The sequence below is a fragment of the Porites lutea genome, chromosome 1, assembly GCF_958299795.1.
Source record: "Porites lutea chromosome 1, jaPorLute2.1, whole genome shotgun sequence".
In the NCBI taxonomy this organism is placed as follows: Eukaryota; Metazoa; Cnidaria; class Anthozoa; order Scleractinia; family Poritidae; genus Porites; species Porites lutea.
In genome coordinates, this window is record NC_133201.1 from 938,318 (window position 1) to 956,057 (window position 17,740).

Sequence of the window (17,740 nt, forward strand, 5' to 3'; positions counted from 1 at the left end):
ATAGCGTATTACAAATATTGCTTCCGTGGATTGAACTGCTCTGGATGTCCCACTCGCTTACATTTAAGATTTGGTGCTCAAAGGATTTTAGTTCATGATGGCTTAGTGATGGATTGTCAAAAGCGCTATTTCAACTCTAGTTTCGACACCTTTCAACAGGAAGGAACATACCAAATTAATGTAAGAAGTTTGAATTTCTCGTATTCATTTTATAATTAAATGATTATGTTTTTACCAAGCATTTGCCTTACAAATGACACTGTGTATCGTCATGTGTTAGGTAACGTATGACCTGGTCGATTCCTTATCATATACGACAGAGGTTTCAAGGCAAATTAACGAAGTTCATATCTCAGGTATGATAGTCCCGGCTGCATGTAAAAATATTCTTGTTCACTTGAAGTATTCATTATCCAGTACAAGATTCCACTTTTATTCCTTTTATTAGCTATCCTAGTAGAGGGTTGCAGTTTCACTTCTGACCTTTGTTCGTGGAACAGTAAAGATAATGGTTGGACACTTTCACCCTCTGGCAAAGGTTTGGATTGTTGACTCTATAATAACCCATGTACATGAGCCTTTGGTCTCGACCGAAATATGATGTAATGACACCTGAATGTAGCTCCAACAATTGAGGGGGGCTTAAAGGAACAGTATCCCGTTACTGCGCATGTGCCGAACTTTGATTTTCTGACCGGATGTCGGGAAATTCAAAAGATGCGAGGAGAGTAAAAGAACGTTGAAAAATCCGTTTGCACCGCGCTTGGCCGAGTTCGATAGTACACTAAAACTTCTCAGAGTTACATGCAGATCAATGATAAATTGCTTCCGTTAAGTTTCGATTCGGGCGAAATCGGGAGTTTTTGGCGTTACTTTCATTGCCGTTGGCTGGAAAAGGGAAGCGCTTTAATGCTAGTTTAAGGCTTTTTTCTCCCGCTAGCTTCCATACAAGCTCAGATAATCGTGAAAGGAATACGCAGGAATGGAACAGCAACAATAATACCTATGTAAGAAAGAAACCATTAAGACATGGATGTGACTGAGGAGATCTTGTAGAATTAAACTCCCGTCAAGCACGGTTTGCAACGACATGTTAGTAAACTTTTAAACAACCTTCCCTACGGCCGACAAAATCAAACAAACAGGCACTACATGTTTAGAGAAACGAGTGCAATGAAATTATAATATAATGTTTGAATAACCTTCGCGAGGCTTCGTCGCGTTGAGATTGCATTTTTCTTCATATCTTTCGAGCCTCTGAGCTTGGACTTGCCACAAACTGACATCTGATACGATCGAGTTTCACTGCAGAAAAGCTATTTTCAAAGCAAGCGGAACGAGATTTTCGGGTCACGAGGCGGCAGAGCTAGCGACAAGATCGCGATAAGTCTTCGTACCGCGAGCCAAACTTTAACATGACGCAAGATTTCTTCAAAAGTCAAAAAAATTACTTGAGAATGTAAACAACAAATCTCCGTCCGCGGTACGGTCCGGAAGGAAATGTTGCCGCATCAATATGACAGTTCTATTGTCTTTTTAAGAAATAACAGATAACGCTCGAGCGTGCGCATAGTCGGGACTCTATCCCTTTAAAGACGAATAGGCTTCACTCAGCAATTGCAATCTACGATATTAATGGTGCATATTGCATTGGAAGCTGTAGAGTAAACTTTAGTTATCCACGTTGTAAACCATCTTAAGCAATTTGTTATACGGATGTCAACTCCCAGGGTACCATTTTGCGAATAATACCTTGCGCGATGTAGTTGGTGACTGCGGAAGGAAAACATAATTTTGACGCTGCAGAGTTCTTCCGTCACATTGCTACGCAATGATAGGAAGAGCGGACAGCAAACGCTTAGCTGCCACAGGCCCTTTATCCCAGCGGTTTCTTATTATTTCTCGTCACCAAGCCTTGTTTCGGAAAAAATATGTTATATTGTTTTTTGGGGGTATTCTTTGAACTTTATAATAAAGACAGTGGGAATTAATTGATGTGTTATTTTATGTATATTCAGGAGTTGTGCCCCGTTTTGACGACAAAGTTGGTGTTCTAGAGAGCCCATGGATTTCAAAAAATATTACTTATGAAAAAACTGGGTTGTGCCTGTCCTTCTCTTATCTTTTTTCCGCTCATTCTGGATCATCAGTAACTTTTAAACTGCTGACATCATCAAAAAATGTCTCTTTGTGGAGTCTCCATGGTTACCAGGGCCAAACTTGGCTGACAGGCCAAGTGTCATTCAAACCAAGTGAGGATTTTAAGGTATGATGTCCTTGGAGTAGCATAATCTATCTTTTCATTTCGTTGTAAGATTGATTTATTTAAGATTAAAGATTGATTAAGATTGATTTATTTAATCATGCCTTCCATATATTTTGTAATTTTGTAGGTTCTTATTGTTGCTATCGGAAAACAGCCGTCTGGTTTTAATCGTGGGGCAGTTAAAAACATTAGTATTACTACAAAACAGTGTAAGCAACTACCGCCTCATAGTTTACCAGGTACGTACTCTGTTCTAATAGTCATCACTTTTGTCCATTAATGGGATGCTTAAAACCATCTGGGTACATTCAGCTGTCCGGCGGCGCAAAGTCTGTGCACTTATATGAACAAATGAGTAATTGAAATATGCAAATAACAGACGCGGCTTTTTTACTTCGAGGAGCTTCACGTACTGTCACTATAACGTCATTTTTGTAGGATTCGTGTGCGATAGCAAAAGTAGTTTTCAGTGCGACAATGGAAAATGCGTAAGCAAAGACCTAGTATGCGATGGAGACAATGCTTGCGGAGACGAATCAGACGAGAAAAACTGTAAATGCCTCACAACTGAATTTGAGTGTCCTACTGGAGAATGTCTTGGTGTGGAGAGGCTATGTGACTTGAGAAAGGACTGCAAGGACGGAACAGACGAGGCAAGATGCGGTAAGCAACAGATTCAAAAAAGTTAATTATTCCCCGGAATCGGATTTGTTATTTTAGGGTCTCATTAATATAGGGCAAAGCTGCTCAGAAGATACTCTTTCTTGCGCTGGAGGTGGTTGCGTACCATGGTCTCTCACGTGCGATAGACATACAAACTGTGAAGATGGAACAGATGAGCCATCTATATGTGGTAATTTCGCATTTGTTACACGTATTTTTCTTTGATTCGACTTTGATGGCTCTTTTTGCTGCACATTTAAGTAGCCAGAGATTTGTCTTTCAGCTTAGTATAATTTAGCTAGTAAACGCTTTATCGGCGATACATAAGTAAACTTGGTGTAGATGTCTACACGTCTGAATCTGAAGCGTTAAAGGTGTTTTCACAGTGTCAGCGGTAAACTTTTCAATATTTTAGCACAAGAGGTCGTTTTTTTATTTATATTCATGACAATGCACAGATTAGTGCGTAGGTAACTGTTTTGACTAACCTCAGAAAGAAAGCTGCTGCCAATATCCTGAGTTTGTTTTTAGATCTGGACAGAATCCGAGTAGAGTAGCTGCTGCCACCAAATTCGTAGCTAGATACCAATACCTACCAGCGGGTACCGGTATATTTCCCTTGCTAAACTGTGGTTCTAAATACTAAAGTGGTCAGTGCCAGAATGTTAAATGATATAGAAACGACACTGTTTGATATCTGATGTTTCGATCGATCTACGATATCTTCAGTTACGGGTAATATACCAATATACGGTGATGCATGATGCAATTGTATGTGACGTAACAACCGACGTGATAACAATTTAAAATTAACATTTTTAATAAGCGCGAGATAACGAATACTACACAAGCAAGGGAAAGGTACAAAGAAACCAAATAAATTAAAAATCAAAACCTGTTTAAATGTTTAATATGCAACAATAATAAATGAAAGAATATTAATATAATAAACAATAAATAAATATTTTAAAGTTAATTAAAATTGTAATAATAAACGACACTATGTATAATAATCAACTAATGAATTCATTATTTTGTTTCTTCAGGGTCTTTGCACTGTCCCTTGCTTAATCTGAGGTGTGATTGGTCTAACTATACGGATTCGTTAAAATTTTATCAGTGTGTTGGAAACAAAGGTATGGAAATAAGAATCTTGTCCAATATTTTTTGAAAAATGAAGACGACTTTTTACCTGTAACAGTGAGTCAGTCCCTTAAAATTAAATTATCATAAATGGCAAGTGCAAAAGCTTAGTTTCCATTTAGGGAAATGAACCCAATTACTTCTCTAAAATTCGTTTTGTTCATAACGTGAATAAGGTGTGTCTTCCAAAAAGCAGTTGGTAAATTGAAGAGATCTGAGTAATCCAGGTATCCTACATGTATCTAGGCGTAATATAATGCAAATAAACACTACCTTTCTATGATTTATCATTTCTTACCGACAAGAGAAACGACATTGCTCTCTACTTAAGAAGTCTTTCTTATGCATTGGGTTAGTTAAATGCGATTTTGAGGATGGGCTATGCGGGATGGAACAGGGTTATTGGCGCATTGGATCTGGCTTAACACGCACGAAGAACACTGGCCCGGATTATGATCACACCACACTTGGACCTGAAGGTTGGTTAGAGTGATTCTAAGTCTCAAGTATTTCAGTTTTCTCTTCGTATTCCCTTTTGGAAAGGCGCTACCAAGTGCTTCAAACTATCCCATGAACAGCAAGTTGCACTAAGTTTATATTTTAAAAGAAAATTAAAATAGTTATAACAATAGTAGAAACAACGCAATAAAGCTAAGAAAATGATAAGAGAAACGAATAGCTCTTAAATGATGGGCTGATACATCAACTGAACTTGACAGTTGTTCCAAACTAAACGTTCTTATTATGACAACGTGTAAAAGACCAAAAGCTTTGATAAGATTTCTGATGCACTTTGTTTGACTCGAAGTCTTTTGTTCTTTCTAAGTTTATTTATGTATTTACTTCTGGTATTCCTTTGTTTGTATTTATTTACCTATCTATCAAGGAAAATACCTATTTCTGGAAGCATCGGAGCAGAAGGCACGTGAGGGAGCCATTCTGGCCAGCAGTGCAATTGGTCCTGGTAAACCTATTTGTTTGCAGTTTTGGTATCACATGAAAGGAAAAGATATCGGGAGCTTGAAAGTCTACATTCAAACAAATGAAACAAAAACGTTAGTTTGGAATACCACTGGTGCACAAGGTGACAAATGGAAATTTGGACAAGTTGGATACAAAGGCGACTCGAAAAGCTACAAGGTAGGGCTGATTTTGCAACAAATAACTTAATAACTGTTCTAAAAATTTCTAATCTTACTAATGATGATCTTTTATCACTGAGATTTGACAATCGGAAAATGAGAGGGCTAGTTAGACGTTGTTGTTGTTGCTGCTGTAGATTCTTAATGTAAATTAAATAAATATAGTTCTCGTTCATAATACGCAGGGCTATTCAAAGAAACTGAGGGCAGATAGTTCAGTCACAAATTGATTGATTCTCCCCTGGTGACTACTATAATTTTAAATCGAGATTTATAACTCAGTGCGTAGGAATGCAAGTGAGCTTTCGTCACTCAATTTAACTTAGAAAATGGCAAATCTTTTATAAGCGAGAACGGATCTCGTTGTTGAGCAATATGTTCGTTTAACTGAGATGTGGCACCCTTTAAAGTAACTCGTCTGATTCCTCTTTCCAGGTCATCTTAGAGAGTGTTGCGGTTGGTAGTGGAATTTACGGAGACATTGCCGTTGATGATCTATTCTTACTTGGCGAAAATATATGTGAGACCATAACGGGAAGTGGTTAGTTTACAATACCATTACTAAACTTTTTCATATTTTATTAAACGTCTGGCTTAAAAAGAAAGCCTCAGTTAGGGGTTGTACCTGGTACAGTCGAGCTTGAAAAAAGTTAAAAGCGTCAATGATATGTAAATGGCATGATCATAGTACTTTTCACACTTTCGCATTGCCCATAGTACGTAGTGTTTGCCCCTCCAACGCCCTCCCCCACCCCCTACCCCTAACGTTTTTCCTAATCGTTGTTATCAGTTTCATTGAGGCAGTACAATCGTTCCGAAAGAAATCGAGAAGAATGCGTATGCGAGATTTTGGGGAGCAAACAGAGCGCATTATGAGCAGTGCGAAAATGGTGAATTCACTAAATTTTCAACTATCATTTTTTGGAACAGTGTCTTATATCTATGTTGTCTCCGGAGACTTTGAAGAGGTCCTCGTCGTGATAGATTTCAACTACCTATGTCCGAAGACACAGGTTAAACGAATGTATTCACTTTACCGGTTTATTCTCCTCTTCAACTGCTGTATTTAACAGAGCTTCCCGGATGTCTGTTTGAGCTGGATCATTGCGCTTGGAAGCCGAGTGACAACTGGCGAATGAGTAAACTTTCCCCTTTGCAATTTTTGGAAAAGGATTGGCAAAACACCCTGGGTACGTATATTTTCCCCTTTTCTTTTAATAAAGCAAATAGAGCATTTCGCTGTAAATTCCTCAAATGTGATATTCTGCAGGAGGATTTACATATTTGCAAGATTGTTCCAACACGTACAAAGAATCGTGGTGCAATGGGACACTGAAAAGTCGACGCATTTTGCCTGAAGAAGGTTGGAACTGTATGCAGTTCTGGTATTATATAGGAACCACTGGATCCAGTTCTCTTCAGGTGTATTTAATAATCAATGAAACTAAAGCCAATTTGTGGGGTTCAGACTCTCATCAAGGAAAAGCTGGACATTGGATGTATGTTTGCTTGCCAATCGACTCTGACTCAAAGCCGCACCAGGTGAATACTTCAGTTAAATAGAAACCTTTAAAGCTATTGAATGATTCCTGTTTACTTAATCTGATGTTTTCGTGCCGATAATTTCTCGACAAGCATACAATGTCATAGTTTGACTTAACAGACAAAACACACTCAAGCAAAACATGCTTTAAATTACGGATTAAACTGCCAAGTTTTAAAAAGGGTTTCGTTTGATTGCATGTTTTTCCAAGTTATTTGAATGTTTAGAGGCTTATTTGTAACTATTTACAAGCTTCTCTGCAAAAATGAGGAAACGACCATTAAAAAACAGGTGGGCACTGAAGAAGAAGTGTTACGGTAAAAGGGACTTGGAAACTTTCTTGTCACGCTTTGACGTTGCCTTTTGTCTCACCGAGAAAACACTTTAGTATCATGACAAGTGTAAATTCTTTGATTTTTGATTTTTGGGATGTAACTAGGTCCTTCTTGAAGGTCGGACTTCCTTGAAGTGGGAATTCCTCGCCGTGGACGACATAACCTTTCAAACCGAAATATGTCAAGAAATTCCCTGGCAAGGTAAGTGTTAGAAAGTGGTAACCCTATTATGTTGCATGTTGGGAATATGAAAGGGAGACACGTTCCTGATAGCATAAGAGTCAGTTGCTTTTAGTATAATTATGTCACTGACTTAAAGCTGATGAAATAATTTGTATTTGTCGACTGGGAATGAAGATATTTAAGTAGATAATGTGATTCACGCCTTTGATCAACAACTGCTTGGGTTATTTTTACGATGCAATGACCAAGTCGGAGTCATCACTTCACAGCGGTAAGCAACTTAGTTAAGAATAAGACTTCTTCTCGGTCAATTTCAGAGCGGCTGATTTTTTCGATAGTGCAATGCATTGTGATCTTTATCCTTAAACATTTTCCAAACGGCATTGTTCTGTTACAATGTATTTTGAATACCTAGAAGTACCCTCTTCGTAGCCTTCATAGACCTCACGAAAGGCTTTTGTCCTGGTAAGCAGAGACGGCCTATTCAAGATTCTACCCAAGATCGGAAGTCCACCCAGGCTCAGCATAATTAGATCCTTTCAAGAAGACAAGAAGGGGTCTCTTTGGTCTTTGACGGCTCAACATCAGACCCTTTCGACATCCGAAGTGAAGTGAAGCAGGGCTGCGTCGTCGCCCCGAACTTATTTCGGGTTTTCTTCGCTATCCTGCTGAAACAAGACTTTGAAGTTGCAGCAGAGAGCATCTATCTCCAGACCAGATCAGACGGAAATCTCTTCAACCTTTCCAGATTAACAGCAAAGTCCAAATGAAGTGTCTGCGTGATTTCTTCTTTGCCGACGATGTAGCCATCACCGCCCATTCAACCGAAGACCTTCAGCAGCTCATGAACCGTTTCAGGAAGGCCTTCCAAGATTTTGGGCTGACCATCAGCCTGAAGAAGACTCGGGTTATGGCTCAGAATGTGGACTCACTTCCCAACATTGCAATCTTGAAACACGAACTGGAGGTTGTCAATGACTTCGTATCTCTGATACTCTTTCTCTGAAGTTCGAGCTACACAAGCGCATCGGCAAGGCTGCTTCTACCATTTTCAAGCTGACTAAGAGAGTATGGTCCAACAAGAAGCTGACGGAAATACCAAGATCCAGGTCTACAGAGCTTGCGTTTTGAGCACCCTGCTGTACGGCGGCGAGTCCTGGATTCTTCACGCACGATGGGAGAGGAAGCTTAACATTTTCCACATGCGCTGTCTCCGACGCATACTTAGCATCACCTGGAAGGACAGAGTTCCAAACAACACAGTCCTGGAGCGAACTGAAATTCCCAATGTGTATACATTACTGAAACAGAGACGTTTGCGCTGGCTCGGCCATGTTGTGAGAATGGATGACAGCCCGATCCTAAAGAATCTCCTTTATGGAGAATTGGCTAACGGAAAGCGCCCCACTGGCAGACCCCAATTACGCTGCCTATAAAGTTGTCTGCAATAGGGACCTGAAGGCCTTGGGCATTGACGTCAACCGATGGGAAACCTTGGCTTCAGAACGTTCACCTTGGAGGCAGGCATATGCAGCAAGGTCTGTCTGAGTTTCAAAAGACATCTACCGAACAGGCTGAGACAAAGAGACAAACGAGTAAGGCCCGAAATCAAGGAGATAGGCCAGCAACTGATCAAATCTGTTCACAGTAAGAGTGAAAGGGACTGTCATTCTGGAATTGGTCTTTCCAGACACACAAGGCCCTGTTCGAGAACCACTAATCAGAGCGCTGCACCATACTTTTTGGAGACTGAAGGATGCCAACGAAAAGCATGCCCAGTCGATTCCTAAATTAAATAAACCTCGTTTTGTCAACGTTTCTTAAACACTGCCATAGGAATGTGTCAGTTAATCAAGCTCTTAATATACGCCATTTCAGTTTAACTTTGTTAAACGTTTTTGATATTTCCTTAGAAAATAGTACAGAATATGGAAAAAACCTCCTTAAAACGCAGTATTTCTGGAAACTAGACGGAAGCGACGGAAATATAAGGTATGTTTAATATAAGATCATGATAGCCCACTGCCCATTGAGTAACAAACTTAAAACTTGCGATACTGAATGTACAATACGATGATCTACATTGTTAGTACTAAAAACAGGCACTCGATTTAAAGGACCCATAGGTAAACAGTTTTCCACCCCCATACTACACAAGAATCTACAAAATGGGGGGTTAATGTGGAATATTCAGAAAATGGTTGCTAGACAGAGATTTGAAAATAGGCATAGAACAGAAATGAACGCAGTTGCTAATTTATTACATATTGTTTATCCGAGTATCCAAATATGTCATGTCCTAAAAATTTTGGCAAAGAATTCTAACTTTCAGTCAGTGACACAGAGACGGCTCGGAAGAAAAAAACCCGAGTGCTTATGCTTAACGATAGAGATATGATAGTGAATTTCAAGCCTGGTGAATATACGGGAAACATTATTCCATATGCTTTTAGCTTGGAAGGTACTGCTTCATACCAAACTGACAGCGGGATAAAATCTTTGCACCTTGACGGAAGATCTGGCTATGCAGAAATTCCTGCAATCAATTTCACGAAGAGCAGCTTTTCAATCGCCCTTCGATTTTACGTCCACAATTCACACTGTCTTGGACATCTCATATCTGATTGGTCATCACCAGGGCAGTTTAGATTGTATGTGAATCACAGAAAAGTATTCGTGGAATTGCGACGAAGTGGTGTAGTGCAGACCTTGCTTAATATGACGAGCGATAGGTTAGTATAAACGCGTTCGCACGACTTTTTACACAGATTTTTTTTCCACTTGTTCTTGAATACCAGGCCTGGTAAGGAATTATGATAGACGATGAAACAGCATCAACTTTGCTGAGTGCCATAAAAAATTACTAGACATTTATTGTCATGATTCTGCTTCCAATCGATGGTTGATAGACTCAAAATGGGTCGAATTATTTGCTTTTTAATTTGCATAGTTAATTAAGGCTAAAAAAAAGGCTGATCCTTGGAAAATTTCGATGTGATGTGGTATGGTGCTGTACCGTTCTAGTTCTCGACTAGGACACATAAATTAGTGCATACGAATTTTAAATGATTGTGGGCTATATCGATTTTCTATTATAATTTAGAGACATTCATGCAAAAATCTGGACACACATGGTATTTGTCTGGAGTCGCTCTACCCGTACTGGAAAGTTGTACTTGAATGGTGTGTACACAGGAGAACAACATTATACTGGTCAAGATATTGACCTCATCCTGACGAATCACACGACATATGAGCTTGGTTTCAAAAAGGACACAGGGGAAATACTCCATGGTTCCCTAAGAGATCTGATGGTCTTTCTGCGACCACTTACGACGGACGAAGCTCTTACCCTTTGCAGGGGTATTGGTATGAAAGTTTTGCTAGCAATAATAGTTAATAGCGGAGTGCCCCCGCACAAGAAGCGCGTGAGTTCCCCTTTGTTTACAAGAATACAAAACATGCATGTATAGGTATGGATTGGGAATACTTGTGGTGCATTGGAACCAGCACCACCCTTTTGTAGTCTTCGTTCATTTGGAAAGCCCTACAAATAACTGATCAGTTATCCTTGTTTAGTAAGAAAGTTAATTAATTTTATCTTGATTTAGATAGATTTATATAGTTTATATATATATATATAAAGTTGTCCCAAGCATCTCTCTCTCCCGTTCTCATAAACACAAATATATCTTAATCACAAATGAAGACAGAAAACAGTTTCCTTTCAATCCACCTATATTTCGATTACATTCAGTGATCTTCTTCAGGGTGACTAACTAGCCGTTAACGTACAGAACTTGACTGTTTTCTGTCTTCATTTGTGATTAAGATATATATATATATATTATTATTATTATTATTATATTACTATTTTTAACATACTAGATTTTATGAATATATATTTGGGATTAGAATTTTCCTATATATAGTTTTTTATGTTTTATTGTTTATTCCAGGCAGTTCATTCTTATGAGGAATCCTTGGGTTCTGTATAAGCTGTCCTAATTATACAGATATCACTTATATTATATTTGGTTCTCTATGCTTTTAATTGTATCATTTTGAATATCTGTGTAATTGAATTGAGTAAATCAATCAATCAATCAATCAATTTTACTTACTTATGTTGTTATTTTTTCCTTTACGTACAGATTATTGATTATCAGTCAATTCACTTATTGCATGATGGAGCCGTTTTACATCAATGTTTTTCATTCGTTTTCTAGGTGCTGTTTTCATTACATATCTTGCTGTCAAATTTTTCAACTCTCTCTCTCTCTCTCTCTCCTCTACTCTTTTCTAGTAAACGTTGGGGGTTTTCAGTTTTACGAAGGTTTATGTGGATGGAAAAATTCTAACCAAAGTGTTTCACCCTGGACACAAGCAGTGGCTCTGGATATGGCCGCCATTACCAAGCAAGTTAAATCGTATTTGCAAAGCAAGGGGAGAAGATCAGAGCCAGGTTGTTAAAAAGGGGGACATTTTACTCCCTTTAATTTTCAGTACATTTTAAAAAGAGCCTTTGTACTGTAATGAAAAGCTAGGTTTTAGATATCAAACTATCTTTTTATGTAGTTCATGCATCGCGATCTTCACTGTGAATAGCAGTTCTTGCAAATGGGCTTTAATCTCGATGTTATCTCTCTATAGGCGTTATGAAGGAAAGTAGTTACCAACTAAACTTCGTTGAAAATCACAATGGATATGTCAACATAACTGATCTTCCAGATCTCGATGCTTTCACGATCTGTTTCTGGATGAATACTTCCGATAATACGAGTGCAGGGACTCCCATATGGTACAGAGTCCGACATAAAACTAAAGGAAAATACATCACTGCTATTGCACTTGTGGACTATCGAGGATTCTACATTTATGTAGGCGAGTCGGAGCCGTAAGTGTACTTAATTTCAATTTATTTTTCCTCTTCCTAACAGGCAGGGAAATGTTCATCTTGTTTGTTTTTATCGTCCATAAAATATCGCAGCGGCGAGTCAATGGTTTAATTCTTTTTTAAATACATTATGTTGCCTTTTTTTCCAGGACCAAAACTAACTCAGCAGCAAATAACGGCAAGTGGCATCATATTTGTTTGGTATGGACTTCTGAAGGCGGAAACGTCACTCTACATAACGACTGGTCAATATTTTCAGGAACCACATTTTCTGGGGGAGAAACGATTCAAGGTATGCACAGCTCCCATGCTATGGCTTTGTCGTTCTGAGTAGAACTTGAAACTAAATATTAACCCGACCTTATTCTACTTCGCTCGTACCTGGAATCGGTTATAAATGCGTATTTAACGATAAAAACTGAATTATTGGAATATTTCTTTTAAACCCCTGAGAAAGTACTTATGTAGAAAGTTAAAAGATGAAAGATGACTGCTCGAGTCAAAAGAGGACGAAAAGAAACAAAAAAATTATAGTCTCTAAGAAGGTAAACGAAGCTTCCAAAAATCTTACTGTCACTTAATGTTCGACAGGTGGAGGTGAATTTATTGTTGGCCTGACAGAGGATCTGGCAACACAAAATCCTAAAGCTGGACAATTCATTGGTCTGATAAGCCAAGTTAACATCTTTAACAAAGCCCTTAAAAGCGAGGATATAAAATGGATGTCACACGGCTGTGGTAAAGGCGTTTTGCCTGGGCTTCTCTTACCCTGGTCGCAGTTTATTACTGGTGTTTTTGGAGAAGTGAAATTCGAAAAACCTGCATTATGCGCAGACCCTGAAGGTGACGTACGCACTGCAAGTAACCGCGGCCACATACCGTGAACATACTATAGTTAGCAATAATTGAATTCGGCTTTCGTATCATCTGAAGAATTATGGAGATCTACATAATTCTTCAGATGATAGAAAGCCGAATTCAATAATTGTTTTATCAATAATTCAAAATAATTGCTAGTTTAAAAACTAAAAAACATTCAGTTTTATTGACTACTACAGTTATCAGTTGCGGTTCATTTCGCTGATCACACAGCGTGCTTAGCGTGTTCAATACTCAAATTAAGAAGAAAAATGGAAGATTTATAACACGACGTTTCGGGGTCAATCAAAACGCACGCTTAGCTTTACAGATAGCTGCCACAAGAAAAAAAAGACTGACGTGCTAAGTTTACTAAAACAAAGCCAAGTACGTCCACCTATGTTGTAGCAATTTAATAAGCACGTATCAGTGATCTAAGACACGCAAAGCATGTGGTGAGCGAGGGTCACAATATATGTATGGCGAAAGAGCCTTCAAGGGGGAGCTGTAGAATTAAAGGGCGCTTTCCATTTGTCAGAACTGACCGGCCAGCCCATTCCCATCGTAATGAGAATTCCTCTTTTAATCAAAACTAACCATCCAGGTCAGTCAAATCCTAAATATTATGCACAAAGGAGATGATTTTCAGCAAAACCTCTTGAAAAAAGCCTATTTCATTGCCAAAATGTTTGGTTCGGCCATAGGTCCGACCGGCCAGTTCTGACTTTTGGAAAGCGCCGTAAGTTTGTATCTATGTATGAATTTATCAATTGCCTAAGAAGCCTACAACAGGGTTGATTTGTTTCTGGATGTTTTTGTGAGTTTTTTCTTTTAAGATGCGTGAATGGCGTAACCTCTTGCTTAGTTATGATGTCATGTCAATATTTCTAAACATTTTTTTTTAAATTTCTTTCATCAAAGGATACCGCTTTATGGTGTGCAATAACAACACGACGCAACCATCTCAAGCATCCTTATTTGAAAGTCCACTGTATGAACGATCTTATGAGGGTCACAAAATCTGTATGCGGTTCAGATATCTAATCTACGGCCCTGGGAGACACTTCCTTCGTATTTACCAACAACTGAATTTAACTGACTACCAGAGGAGGCTGATGTGGGCAGTGGACGAGTCAAGCAACACTGACTTGATCTGGAAATACGGAAGAGTGGCACTTCCGAGTGTTACAAAATACAAGGTCACCACATAAACTCTTTAGTTTTTATGTTTTGTTTTCCCAATGAACGTCTTGAGGGAATTTGGTACATAAGACACTGAAAATAAGACAATACGTGAAAGAAACAGTTCTCTGTAGTATTATCACATGAAATTTCTATAACAATGATGGTATCCAAATCTTGCTGTTTTAACAAAGACCAATTAACTGTAATAACGAAACAGCAAAAAACAAAGCGACTTGAGTATTCGATCGGTGGCATATTTGATTGGAAACGAGGCTGATCGATGATATATTTGATTGGCAAAGAGGCTTCTAAGGCAAAAGTGAACTTTAAAAAATGACTTTTACGGCTATTCAAAGACGAAACTTCTGATTTAAACTGAATTCAAGAAATGCAATAATACGCAAAACATGTTGCTCGATGAATTTTATCTACATTTTGAGGAGAATCTGCAAGAAGAAACATTCTGTTTATATCCTGTGCCGAGAAATTGGCCAAAGTTTTGAAGAAAGTCTACGAGGAAGTAAGCATGTCAAGAACTTAGAAATATTTTGAATGAATATTAAAACAATTATTGAATTTGGCTTTCCTATGATGTGAAGAATGATGTAGGTCTTGGAGGATGTTATTCACTTCAGCCTCAGTGCATAACGTCCTACTCATCCTCATTCAATAATTGCTAAATATTTCTGCAGGTATCTATGGAAGCAGATTTTGGCAGCGAACCTGGTTATATTGGTGTCAGAGGTATTCACATGGTTCCAGGATACTGTCATCCATTGCCCCTTACGGCAACTAAAGGTGCAGTGTTATTTAGCTTAGGCCACGTCTTCTCGGATCCAAAAATTGTTTAAACAACAACATTTTTTATCTTATTGGCCCTCTGTCCACACGAAACCACTGAATCCACTAATGGAAACCACTCTCCAGAGAGTGGTCTTGGGCCCCGTCCAAACAAATACCTATAACAAAATATGTGATTTAAAAAAAATATATCAAGATTCGCGTAGACGACCGGGGGAGTAACTTCAAAGGCTAACAGGGATTTTCTGTGGGATGGGGTCGCACTTTCGCTACTGAATTGACTATAATGGGTTGTACTTTCAATAGAGATTATTACTTTAAGGCGTTTGGATACAGTTTTCTAGAGGTCATACCAATATTTTTCAATCGCCTCAAAAGTGTTTTTTTCCTTGTCCGATCGCTATATAAACCTTTCACTAGTAATTGGCTATGGATTGAAATGTGTGGAAATGTAGTTTTAAGTAGAATCTATATTACTATGACAACAATAAACAAAAAACTTTAAAACTGATAAAAGCCGAATTTTGTGGGATATAGACCAGCTACTGAAAATCCAACACTAGAAACTTAAAGTGTGGTGTTTAGCAAACAACCACCGTAAGAAGTAAAAAAGTATGTGTGTTTGAACTCGACTAAAACGAAAGTATATTTTTTCAAACCTTAAATTTTCAATAGCCGTGATAGATTACTTCATAAAAACGTTACAAATGACTCAAATTAATCTTAAAGAGCGCCAGAATGCTGCTTCATATCATATCTCGATGCTAGGAAATTTTAGTGTATTTTCACTCTCTTGTGATCTAACCCGTTTTCTCACCACCTGTCAAAGTGCAACTTCATTCAAAATTTGGACTTTTAGTGCTTTTTGAAAAATCTCTGAAACGACTCGAACGAATTTTTTTCAAATCTCTTCGCATCAATCTTCATAATGTATATAATAATGTCTGAAACTTTCATTGAGAGATTGATTCGCTGTAACTTCTTAAAATTTCAAGACAAACCTATCCTAGAACGAACCTGTAAAAAATTGCGTTACAACATTCACTGTTTTGACGTTATGTTAATTTTTCCAAATTAATGCGCACTATACATACCTCCATGACTAGTACATTTTAGTTTGAATTTATCGCATCTTTTGAATGTAAAACATTGACAATACTCACACTGAAATGCACTAGTCATGGAGATATGTATGGTCCGAATTGAATGAATTAACTATCTTTTTCAGAATGCAACAGAAGCTTTACCACAATGTCAGGCATGATTTTATCCCCACACCACCCTGGGTATTATCCACCGCTGACGCGTTGCCGGTGGACCATCAATGTTCCTCGCGGAAACACCATAAAACTGCGATTCCTGGAATTCCAATTGGAAGACCATCCTTCCTGCTTTAACGACTTCCTAGAGATATATAGTGGGCTTATGTCCAAAACGTTTATGGGAAAATATTGCGGAGAAAGATTTCCAGCCTTCATTGAATCATTTTCAAATGTTATGGAGATTACTTTCGTGAGCAATGACAAAATTAATGGATTAGGTTTCAAACTACACTATGCAGGTAAGGAATTACATTTAGAGGGCTGTGACTTAGTGTGATTCATCATGCCTTCAGGCACTAGGGTGAGAACTAGTGCTAACCGCGTGAAGATGTTTTCAGTGCTCTTATCTGCTAGTAATCAGCGGTCGGCGTTTGCATATGGCTGTCAAGTCACTTTGAAGAAAACATGCACGGTTTCCGATATAACGCAGTGTAAACATGTTTTAAAGAAGACGATGGATCCTATCAAAATGGCAAAACGTTTGATGGCGTTCCCAGAATTAATCCACAATATAAATGACATCCAAGATGGCCGACATACGAGGGGCGTCATTTTGAATGTCGTAATATTTCTCCGGAATAGCCCACGTTCGATATATTAGAATTCTGACATGACTCCGAGGCTTTAGGAACAAAATTGCAAATGTTTCTTGACTCCATGGTCTCGCAATCCCCAGAAGAGACTTTAGTACCAAACCAAATATAGTAATATGACAAGAAAGCCTCGGAGTCATGTTAGAATTTTAATATATCGTACCTGGGCTATTGCAAAACCCTAAAACATTCAAATAATGGGCTATCTGTTGCCTTATTATACTGCAGCATCACAAGGCCTGAAGTGTTACCTGTTCTAGTAACACTAGTATTTATTATAAGAGTCATTAAAAAAATAATACACTGTATTTAGAACATATGCATGTGTCTCTCTTATATAGCTGACGTTGATAAAGAAGCGTGTCTCCAATACGAAGGTAAGTAGCAAAATTTCCCTTCTTCCTTAACCCGCTTCCCTTTCTCAAAGTATATGCATGTTAGGACTTAAAGTTCTCTCTGAGAAAACAAACAAACAAACAAACATGCAATATCGAAAAAAAAAAGACAAACAGAAAGCGGGTACTGTACACTGCCGACCACAACAAACTGCATCGGGGGTGAACAAATGTTGTTACGGCCTCTTTGAAAGAAAATGAAAAAACAACAACAACAACAAATTACAATTTTATTACAATGATAATGTAATTAATGAATTACTTTTCACTTTTTTTTACTGTTTAAGGTTGTCCGTCAAATTGCGAGTGTAATCCAATTTCACGAGAAAGTCATGAGCTGGTGATAACAGTGAAGAAGGGAAGGAAACTGACTGCTTTCCCAAGGAACATTCCTTCTAAGGCAGCCGTAATGTG

General features: G+C 38.3%; 1 protein-coding gene across 1 annotated transcript in view; it reads left to right on the plus strand.

Moving 5' to 3' along the window:
• Nucleotides 1-17,740, plus strand: part of LOC140928803 (uncharacterized) — a 32,652-nt gene that overhangs the window by 1,741 nt on the left and 13,171 nt on the right. Inside the window, exons 3-23 of the mRNA XM_073378619.1 lie at nt 5-180; nt 281-356; nt 449-538; nt 2,019-2,266; nt 2,394-2,505; nt 2,705-2,929; nt 3,003-3,119; nt 3,976-4,065; nt 4,429-4,551; nt 4,959-5,212; nt 5,650-5,759; nt 9,729-10,007; nt 10,379-10,644; nt 11,929-12,172; nt 12,322-12,464; nt 12,764-13,015; nt 13,952-14,229; nt 14,908-15,013; nt 16,245-16,577; nt 17,273-17,308; nt 17,614-17,737. Of these exons, the coding sequence (XP_073234720.1) occupies nt 5-180; nt 281-356; nt 449-538; nt 2,019-2,266; nt 2,394-2,505; nt 2,705-2,929; nt 3,003-3,119; nt 3,976-4,065; nt 4,429-4,551; nt 4,959-5,212; nt 5,650-5,759; nt 9,729-10,007; nt 10,379-10,644; nt 11,929-12,172; nt 12,322-12,464; nt 12,764-13,015; nt 13,952-14,229; nt 14,908-15,013; nt 16,245-16,577; nt 17,273-17,308; nt 17,614-17,737 (3,682 nt within the window). The remainder of the gene's footprint in view (nt 1-4; nt 181-280; nt 357-448; nt 539-2,018; nt 2,267-2,393; nt 2,506-2,704; nt 2,930-3,002; nt 3,120-3,975; nt 4,066-4,428; nt 4,552-4,958; nt 5,213-5,649; nt 5,760-9,728; nt 10,008-10,378; nt 10,645-11,928; nt 12,173-12,321; nt 12,465-12,763; nt 13,016-13,951; nt 14,230-14,907; nt 15,014-16,244; nt 16,578-17,272; nt 17,309-17,613; nt 17,738-17,740) is intronic.